At 29.3% G+C, this 11,426-nt stretch overlaps 1 protein-coding gene across 1 annotated transcript; it reads left to right on the plus strand.

The window, feature by feature from the left end:
* The first annotated feature begins 209 nt into the window (after positions 1 to 209).
* Positions 210 to 10,713, plus strand: LOC127079068 (probable 1-deoxy-D-xylulose-5-phosphate synthase, chloroplastic). Its single transcript, XM_051019478.1, has 10 exons — positions 210 to 467; positions 580 to 708; positions 8,015 to 8,179; positions 8,282 to 8,432; positions 8,526 to 8,797; positions 8,883 to 9,126; positions 9,204 to 9,511; positions 9,623 to 9,904; positions 10,075 to 10,359; positions 10,447 to 10,713. The coding sequence occupies exons 1-10, from the start codon at positions 366 to 368 to the stop codon at positions 10,600 to 10,602; spliced, it is 2,094 nt and encodes a 697-aa protein (XP_050875435.1). The 5' UTR covers positions 210 to 365; the 3' UTR covers positions 10,603 to 10,713.
* The last annotated feature ends 713 nt before the right edge of the window (positions 10,714 to 11,426 follow it).

Genomic DNA, 11,426 nt, shown 5'->3' on the forward strand with positions numbered 1-11,426 from the left:
CAATTATTTAGCTTTTATTTAACAATGACATTAACATTTCCATTTTTCTCTCTCCCCTCATTTCAACTTCAATTTCAATTCTTTAGTATACACTACATACATGTTCTTTTTCTGTATTATTAGTATAAAATTATTAAGATTCGTAAACAAAAAAAACACATTTTTCCAAAAAAAAAATATCATTTGTTAAGATCTAGATTCAAAGTTAAATATCATTTGTTAAGATCTAGACTCAAAGTTAAATATCATAAGCTATAAGTACTAGTTCTTCCATCTTGTTTAATAAAACAGAAACACGTTCATTCATTTTTTCTCTCTCTCTATCTCTATCTCTCTTCAACTAGTTTTTGTTGAGTTGTTCTATCATGGCTACAATGCCAAAATTATCACTTCCTATCTATTTGGATCAAAGAAGATCAACTCCTCTTGGTGGTACTAACTATCACTTCCATCACAGACTCAACCAGGTTAGGAATAAGTTTTGCTATTTTATTATTACATACATGCAAATATATTATTTTTTGAGATGGAACTTGTGTTCTAAAAGAAGGGCACGTGTCTTATTTTAAATGTATGTAGGAAAGAAAAAAGTCATGGGGAGTTTATGCAACAAAATCAGAAACTGGGGAATATCATTCTCATAGACTACCAACCCCACTTTTGGATACTATAAACTATCCAACTCATATGAAGAATCTCTCTAATAAGGTGAAATATATAACTCATAGCATATAAGCAATTTGACATGATCATGATGTTTTTGCCATAATATTTTGAAAATAACTTTTGACAACCATTTCAATGGTAAATGAAGTTAAATTATATGGTTAACTATGTTTGATGATTAATGATGTAACTTAACGGGGCGGTCATGTGGGGGTGCGGGCTACCGCACAGGGCCTCCGACTTTTTAGGGCGTTAAATTTGATCGATAGGGTCAATATAAATATAAAACAAACGAATATATATCACTAATTCCATTTCAAAATGTGATTGTAGTTTAACCTAGCGGTGACCATACTATTTTGATAGTAATACAACCCGGATTCGATTTCTTGTTCTTACATTTTATGTATATTTTTACTTTTATAAAAAAATGCCACCACATTATTTTTAAATTTAATTTAATATTACAATTAATTTAATAAATATTTTCTTTTATTAATATATTGAAGTATATCCTATCCAGCAGCCGATAATCTAAATAAATTAGATTTAAATTTATTTAAAATTTAATATCGCAATTAATCTAATTAATTTTTTTTTATTAATACATTTTATAGATCTACGAAAAATTTTGAGATGTAATTTTAAAAATATTTATATTTTTGTATCATTGTGAATTACTACGTTAATAAATTTGAAATAGTAGTTGTGAGACTTTGAAAATTTATAATTTTATATTGTTGATTGTTTATTAAATAAAACACTTTATTATTAATATTGTGGAAATTATTATAAGAATTTTTTTTTAATTAAATGGTATGAATTTTTTTTTATAAATCGAAGATAGTAAGAGAAGAAAGACGCGAATAACTAAATTTCGATATATTAAATTTCTACATAGTATTTTTTATCATCTTTGTATCTATATATTTAATTTTATTTAAAATTAAATAAAATATATTTTTTAATTTATTGTATATTCATCTATTAAATATTTAATTTTAAAATATAAAAGAGCCTCCAAATTAATTGGAACAACCCTGATAACTTACATTGACTTGAGTATTAAACTACATATAGTATTCATTAATCATATAAATATTCAAATATACGTAGCATTTAGATATTCAATTTTAAATAGTGGACCTGAGAAGCCGGTCTCAAAAGTGAAATTTCAATGATGCCAATTTTAATATTTTATATATTGATACCTGAGATTGCACATAAAATATTATCATAGTAACCTGAGAAGCCGATCTCAAAAGTGAAATTTCAATGATGCCAATTTTAATATTTTATATATTGACACCTGAGATTGCACATAAAATATTATCATACTAACAGTCAGGTGTAATAGCAAAGATATATATATATATATATATATATATATATATATATATATATATATATATATATATATATATAATATATATATATATATATATAATATATATATATATATATATATATATATATAAAAGCCTTGTTATTAATACATCAACGTTTACACTTAAAACTTACACCAAATATTATTCACCGTATAAATACGTGTTTTTTATTTTTTTAATAAATAAAAAAATAATATTTATAAAAAAATATTTTTATTTTTAAAATTATTTTTATAACACAAATATAAAATTTATCATTAATTAATTTTATTATTTTATTAACCATAAAAAATATAGACTATTAACAAATTTCATTATTGTATTAACCACAAAAAATATAGGTTATTAACAAAATTTTATTATTGAATTAACCATAAAATATATCTTATTTCATATTTTAATGTCAGAATTTGATTAATACTATATAGTTTATTGGTTAATGAAATATTAAATTTGGTTAATTAATTATAAGTAAAATATGTGATTAGTAATCTATATTTTTATAATTAATACACTAATAGAATTAATTAATGACATATTTTATATTTGTATTATAAAAATAATTTTAAAATTAAAAATACTTTTTTATAAATATTTTTTTTTATTTATTAAAAAATAAAAACACTGTTCGCCATATATATATATATATATATATATATATATATATATATATATATATATATATATATATATATATATATATATATATATATATATATATTATTTATATAATTTATACTACATATGCTTTATAGTTTATAATTTATAATAACATTAATTACATTCAAGTATTTATTTTACTATTATTATTTTTATTCAATTATTGGTCTATTATTATTAAATTAAATTGTTTTTATTTATTTATGTTACTTTGTTATTTTATCATTTACATATATTACTATCTCTGGTCTTTTTTCTATAAGCAAATAAATTACGAGGAGTATTAGGGGTACTCCAACTCAATTACAATATGAACATAAATAAAACATAAAGTCGTAATCATAAATAGAGACTCCGAAAACTACACCAGTCATTCCAAAGAGAAACAATACCACTCTTCTGATTCGAACGCAAATTATTCCTAAGATCTAAACTTAATCAAGTAAACCAACTCATTAATATGTACAAAAGCTCCCCAAAAAAGAATATTATTTCGATTGGATCAAGTAAACCAACACACCCAAGACCAAACCGACCAACACAAATTCTCAATTGATTTAGAGCTCAAACCATCCTGAAAGGGATTAAGGTGCTCAACCGGATAGAAGCAATCTCAATGTAATTAATTAATATACTAGTATTACAATTTTTTGAAAAAAATAAAAAGGTATTCAATCCTGAATTGAAAGTTGTACTTACTAAAAAATATAGGTGACAATCCCTAATTATGTAAAGCTGCTAGAGGATTTTAGGATTGTTGTGGTGTTAGAGTAAACTCGCACAAAGTTTGTGGGAAGCTTTGTATACTAGTATTTTATCAGTGAATTGAGTTTCCTCCTCAACCTTATGGTTGAGGTATTTATAAGAATCTCCTCGGTCTGGATTTTAGGTTTCAAAGAAGCAACAATAACACTTCTTTCTTTCAAGAGCGTGAGAAATGGGTAGTGGCTTCCCTCTTTGAGTCTTCTCCCACATTGTCCATAGGCGTGAACATGTTTTTCCTCACGTTTTCATAAGTGGGCATATGATATAGATATTGTGCAACATAACTAGATAATGTGCGCACTCCCATAACGACAGACTAGGAAGCTTGATGGGGAGACATATTTTAGCGCCATAGAGAACCTTATACCTCCTCTTGTGAGCCTTTTAAAAATATACTAGTACACAGTCCCTCAAATACAAGGGCCTGGAAACGGTGAAGTGATTTAGTCAATTGCCTTCTGTCACTTGGACGAGTCCCTCAAGTATGGTCTGGGTGAGTCCTTTAGGCATACTTTATTGTTTTGAATATGACATTCATTGTCTAGAAGGAGGAGAGGGTTGAATAGACAGAAAAAGATTGATACTATACACACACACCAACGATTTATAATGAGATAATATACAATGTAATGACTAATGGTTAAAGCTTCAAGTAAGATGTTTAATGCCTTTAACTATTCTTATAGAATAATCAGTGGCATGATTATTTCAAAAAAAATCAATTCTAATCAAACTTAAGCTTACATAAATGTAAACTAAGAAAGCAATAAATCTAAACCGCCAACACAATCATACAATTGAAACCATAGATAGGGGGAGAGCGAGAGAGGGATATATATATATATATATATATATATATATATATATATATATATATATATATATATATATATATATATATATATATATATATATATATATATATATATATATATATATATATATATATAGAGAGAGAGAGAGAGAGAGAGAGAGAGAGAGAGAGAGAGAGAGAGAGAGAGAGAGAGAGAGAGAGAGAGAGAGAGAGAGAGTGTGTGTATGTGCACCAGGATTTATACTAGTTCGATGATATCGTCCTCACATGCACCTACGTCTAGTCTTCGATGGTGAACCACCAAAAAATTTCTTCTTCCGTTCTGTAATTTGATTTCGGTTCGTGTTACAACAATTCAAATAAGCAAAAGATAAACTATAATAATCCAATCTATCTTCTTCCTTGCTTCTTGATAGAATTTGTTTGCAACTAGATATCACTGCTAAAACTTTGATCTTTACTAAGACCTTGATCTTCAACCTTTGATGGACTTCAATCTTGATAAATTAGACGATCTTCACTCGATTTTGAATTTAAGCCTTGAATCCCTCTCTTCAGCAAGTTGACAAATTCATTAAAACTCCACAAAAATGGAGAAAAGCTTCTTCTTCTTTTTCCTTCAAGGAATTACAAACCTTTGTAATTCTTCAAGAGAAAATTCCTGCTTGCAAGAACTACACAGTTCATATGAAGGATTAGGTCTCTCTAATATTTTCTCACAATCTATTTCGAATAAAATAAATTTTATTCTAAAAATTAAATATTTACATCTAGGGGTTAGACATGACCCATAAACCAAACTAAGGTTTAGCATTGTTGGACCTCAACCCATTTCTCGCTAGCCAAATTTGATGGACCGGGAAAATCAGAGCATCACTTATGGTATCTTGAAGCTCGGGTTCCACCTCAGAGAGGTCATCATATATATATATATATATATATATATATATATATATATATATATATATATATATATATATATATATATATATATATATATATATATATATATATATATATATATATATATATAGATAGAGAGAGAGAGAGACTATAATAATCCAAACTATTTTCTTCCTTCCTTCTTGATAAAACTTGTTTGCAACTAGCTACCACCATTAAAATTTTGATATTTACCAAGATATTGATCTTCAACCTTTGATGGACTTCAATCTCGATATAATATTTTTCTTCACTCAATCTTGAATTTAATCTTGAATCCCTCTCTCCAACAAGTTAAAAAATCCACACAAAAACTCCACAACAATGGAGAAAATTTTCTTCTTTTTCCTTCAAGAAATTTCAAACATTTTAAACTCTTCAAGATCAAATTTCTACTTGGAATAACTACACACTTTAAATAAAAGATTAGATCTTTAATATTTACTCACATTCAATCATCCTACACACACAAGAAACGATTTTCCATGAATATGATATAAATGAAGATTTGAGAGAGGTAGAAGTTGTGGTTGCAAAACTTTCTCTAACTGATCTCTCATTTAGAAAGTTTGGAATTAATCCCATATTTATTGATGCATGAGATAATGCACAAAAAGAGCAAAAATGAACTAATGAATTAATTTAGTGTTTCCATGACTCAATTTAATAAAGGAAGTTGATCTGAGTCGAGGTTGAATTGAATCAATTCAAATAAGCATCCTGAATCAAATCATTTCCTCATTCAATCAATTCAATTTGGAATTTTGAATTAGGTCGGTCAAAGTCTTGAATTGATTTGAGCAAACAGACTAAAATGAATGATTGAGGCACTTTAATAAATCGATTCACAAGGCGATTGAATTGATTCAAATAATTTTTTTAATAGAATCGATTCATAAGTCCTATGAATTGAGTCATGTAGAGATGAAAAAACACTGAATAAATTAAAGTTATCTCTGAATCGAGTCAAACATACTTTGACTTTTAGTAAACTTACCAAAATGTATGAAAAATCCATTTTAACATGTATTTGATGATTAATAAAATAAGGAAACTCAAAATAAACGATAAACATAAAAAACAAAGCATCAAAATAACGAAATAATCGATTTTCCGACAAAAGGCTATTTCATACTTAGGCGAGTCCCTCAAGCATGACCTAGGACGAGTCTCTAACGCACCAAGGGGTAAGTCCCTCAAATATTGCCTTGGGTAAACCTCTATGTGTCAAGGATATGAGCCCTCGAACAATTAAGTTATTGGCTCTGTGGGTGGTTTCGATGGCTTTTTGACTCTGATCTGTAGATCCTTCGAAAACATAGCAAGAATATTCCAACACTTATATAATAACGTGAGACGCCTCATTAAAAACTCATGCTCCTTGCTACCAACGCAAGGAAGAAGAATGCTCCCCACAGAATAAAGAATGTCAAAAAATTTAACTATACACATGACAGAGATGACACCTCTCCTTAACTAATCTGAACAAATAAATTAAACTAAACTAAACATGGCTTAATGTCTAAAATAATTCAAAGTTTTTGACAAGTCTCTTCTTATGACACCTTCATGTTTTTCTAGAGTAAAGCAGACATATCTTCCTCTTTGGAAGATGTTGCGACTTGACCCCCAAATTCATGTCTACTACGTTCATTTCCCATGTGTCTGCCTGCTGAGCTTGGATCTCAGGCATAATCATCTATCTTAGCTTTAGACTTTCTATGTAACACTTCCTGCTGATCTCTTGGATAACCTCCACTCGCCAATCAGGAAGTAGGTATTTTATGCATAGATCAGCGACCAGCGACTTCGATCCGGTTAAAACATGTGTCCCTATAATCATATTATATGAGGAATGTCCATTTATAACCAAATATCTTACCTTGAGTAGTCTGACGTTCGCCTCGGCTCCAAACATGGTCTTCATGATAATATAACATTTTACCTGCACTTGCTCGCATGTGAATCCTATGAGTGAGCCTTGGAAGGCTTTGGGGCTGTCTAAATCTAGGCGAAGTCTTTCAAAAGCGTCACAATAAAGAATTTCTACTGAACTTCCTTAATCAATCAACACTCTCTTAATCTCTTAATTGTCACACCTTACAGTTATGACCACATGGTTGCTGTTAATGGGGTTGGATGCATGTTGCATCCCTCTTATAGAAGTTAATCTTAGATTTAAGGACTTCTTTATCGTCAGAGTCAGAACATGTGGGCGAACCCTTAATTGTGAGAATAAATATAATATTATGTTAAATATTAAAAAAAGTTAAGTTCAATTATATTAAACTATTACTTTTATATATATATATATATATATATATATATATATATATATATATATATATATATATATATATATATATATATATATATATATATATATATATATATATATATATATATATATATATATATATATATATATATATATATATATATATATATATCAAATTAATTATTTAAAAATATAAATATAAAATATAATTTAAGTCGATTAGCATAGTATATCTAAAATAACTTTTGAATAATAAATCAGACCTAAGCTTTTTTAACTTAGATTTTGTAAAATATAAGTATAAATATGTTGTCTTTTTTTTTTAAGTCTAGTTTCTTTTTATCTTTGAAATAAGAACTAAGAAGCAAGAGAGGTGGCCAGAAAATATAGAGATGGCGGGAACATCCCGTGACAAAAACAATTCTTCATCCTCAAAACCTTGAATTGTTCAAATATACATATCTGAGAATTGTATTTAATGTTGTTAAAATTGTGTTGTAGGAACTGAAACAACTTGTGGATGAGCTGCGTTCAGATATTATATTCAAGGTTTCTGAAAGTGGAGGTCATTTGGGATCAAACCTTGGTGTTGTTGAACTCACTGTTGCTCTTCACTATGTTTTCAATGCTCCTAAAGACAAAATCTTGTGGGATGTTGGTCATCAGGTTACTTGTTATTATTATTATTATTATTATCATTATTTCATTTTGTATGGTTTAACACTTGATCTTTAATATTACAAACCTGTTAACGTGTGCATTTTGCAGTGTTATCCTCATAAAATTCTCACTGGTAGAAGGAATAAGATGCATACTGTAAGGCTGAAAGATGGATTAAGTGGCTATATAAATATGTCTGAGAGTGAATATGATTCTTTTGGCACTGGTCACAGCTCAACAACAATATCAGCAGGGTTAGGTATTTCTTTTTTTCATATCTATATATGTTTCTATGTAGAATTGGTTTTGTGATTTGGCTCATTAAATTTTGACAATTTTACTGCACAAACAGGAATGGCTATTGCAAGGGATTTGAGGGGTGACAATAATAATGTAATCTCAATTATCGGTGATGGTGCTATGACGGCCGGCCAAGCTTTTGAAGCCATGAACAATGCCGGTTATCTTCAATCTGACATGATTGTTATTCTAAATGACAATAAACAGGTCTCTTTGCCTACTGCCGATCTTGATGGTCCTAAACAACCTATGGGTGCTTTGAGTAGAAATCTTAGTAAGTTACAATTAAAACAACCTATTAAAAAAATCAGAGAGGTTGCCAAGGTAATTTTCAACTTCTCATCCAAACAGAATCTGAAGGATTTCCACAGCAGCAAAACTGATTTTGTACAAACTAACTTTTATGCAGGAAGTAACTAAAGAAATTGATGGAGCTTTGCACAGTGGCAGGATTAGCGGTTCTGGATCAACACTATTTGAAGAGCTTGGACTTTGCTATATTGGTCCTATTGATGGTCATAACGTTGATGATCTTGTTGCTATTCTCAAAGAGGTTAAGAGTACTAAGAAAACTGGTCCTGTACTAATTCATGTTGTCACTAGAAAAGGTTGTGGATATCCTTATGCAGAAAGAGCAGCAGATAAGTACCATGGTAAAGAAAACACAATTTCTCTATAGAAAGCATGTTTAATGTTTATGATATGTATCTTACATGGTGTAATTTTGCAGGAGTTAACAAGTTTGATCTTGCTACTGGAAAACAGTTCAAGACCAAGGCTCTTACCCCGGCATTCACAGCATGCTTTGCTGATGCTTTGATTGCAGAAGCAGAAGTTGACGAAAACATTATTGGAATTCACGCTGCAATGGGAGGCGGAACTGGAATGAATCAGTTCCTTCGCCGTTTCCCTACAAGGTGCTTTGATGCAGGGATAGCAGAACAACATGCTGTTACATTTGCTGCAGGTCTAGCTTGTGAAGGTTTTAAGCCTTTTTGCACTATTTACTCAACCTTCTTGCAGAGAGCCTATGACCAGGTAGTGTAATTTAATGTTCCGCTTAAGAAAGTAACACATATATTAAAGCGCATTGCGTTATATTAATTATGCAAATGATGCTTTGAGTATATATTTCGTGTCTGTTCAAAGATAGTGCATGATGTGGCCGTGCAAAAGCTGCCAGTAAGATTTGTGGTCGACAAAGCTGGATTCATTGGAGAAGATGGTCCAACACACTCTGGTCATTTTGATATCACCTTTATGGCATGTCTCCCTAACATGGTGGTGATGGCTCCTTCCGACGAAGCAGACATGATCCACATGGTTGCTACTGCTGTTGCCATTAACGATCGGCCTAGTTGTATCCGATTTCCAAGGGTAAATGGAATTGGTGTTGAACTACCACCAGGGAGTAGAGGCACTCCTCTTGAGGTGAGTTAGAATTTTGGCCATATTTATACTTCACAATCATACCTTATGTTAGCATCATGTTCTCTAATGCCTTATACTTTATCTGTGAGCAACATGTAATGCTGTCATTATTTTTTATAAAAACAGTTTCTGCAAATGAGCTTAGCATTTATAATTCTGTATTTTAACAGATTGGAAAAGGTAGGATATTGATTGAAGGGGAAAGAGTGGCCCTTTTGGCTTTTGGAACAGCAGTGCGGAACTGTGTAGCTGCAGCTTCCATGTTGGAACAGCGAGGCTTACATGTAACGGTGGTCGATGCACGTTTCTGCAAGCCATTGGACCATTCGCTCATTCGCAGCCTAGCCAAATCACATGATGTTTTGATCACAGTGGAAGAAGGATCAGTAGGAGGATTTGGATCTCATGTTGGTCAGTTCATGGCCCTTGATGGTCTTCTTGATGGAAAATTGAAGGTATGAATCCTTTTTTGCTTTTCTAACTTGACTTTAAATATGGAGCAAGTTACTGAAAATTCAAACGCATTTGATAATATTATGCAGTGGAGGCCAATGGTTATTCCTGATATTTGTATTGAGCATGCTTCTCCTGCTGAGCAAACGGCTGTAGCTGGTCTGACATCATCTCAGATAGCAGCAACTGTGTTCAACATTCTTGGACAAACAAGAGAGGCACTAGAGATGGTTACCGTGGCATGAGAAATAAGTGTTATCCTTTGTAAAATGACTAATAAAAGACATGTACACTTTACAAAGTTGGATTTCAATTGAAAGACTGGAAAAATAATGGGTTTGTAATTTTCGTCTTCATATTTTTACTTTTTTTTACTTTCAGTTCTCTTATTTTAAAATTTAAAATTTCGGTCCCTCACTTTTATTTATTTTGACTTTTGATTCTCTAATTTTAAAATTCAGAATTTTAATTCTTTTTCCATTTTTTTTTGGTCCTTTTAAAAGTTAATTCCAAATAAAAAGGAGAATTAAAATCCAAAATAAAATTTAAATAAAGAGACCAAAAATAAAATAAGAATAAAATTTCGAATTTTAAAATAAAGAATCAAAACTAAAAAATGAAAATAGTGTACCAAAATTACAGTTATACCAAAATTAGAATTATATCAAAATAATATAATTCTAATAAGTTTTTGTTTGATAAACCTTTATCAATCAAAGTACACAGAGAACCAAAATCTAGAATCTAAAAAAGTATCATACACCTGTTGGAAAACAGTAATAAAGATAAATTTATATGGAGAAGCACATTTCATAAAAGATAAAAGATGGAAGTGAAACAAAAATAAAAAAAAAACTTATAAACTTATAAATTTATTGTGATTCATACTTTATATCTACTATTACAATATTTCAACAAAAATAATTTATTATTTAACAAGTAACTTTTATAAATCGTAACTTCAATTTTACAAAGATAAAATTGCAGATAAATTATATATAAATTATATATATATATATATATATATATATATATATATATATATATATATATATATATATATATATAT

Source organism: Lathyrus oleraceus, chromosome 1 (genome assembly GCF_024323335.1).
Source record: "Lathyrus oleraceus cultivar Zhongwan6 chromosome 1, CAAS_Psat_ZW6_1.0, whole genome shotgun sequence".
Taxonomy (NCBI): Eukaryota; Viridiplantae; Streptophyta; class Magnoliopsida; order Fabales; family Fabaceae; genus Lathyrus; species Lathyrus oleraceus.

Coding starts and splice junctions, on each gene's coding strand:
- LOC127079068 (XM_051019478.1), top strand. CDS start 366: ATGGCTACAATGCCAAAATTATCACTTCCTATCTATTTGGATCAAAGA. Junction 468..579: donor TCCATCACAGACTCAACCAG/GTTAGGAATAAG, acceptor AAATGTATGTAG/GAAAGAAAAAAGTCATGGGG. Junction 9,512..9,622: donor TGCAGAGAGCCTATGACCAG/GTAGTGTAATTT, acceptor GTCTGTTCAAAG/ATAGTGCATGATGTGGCCGT.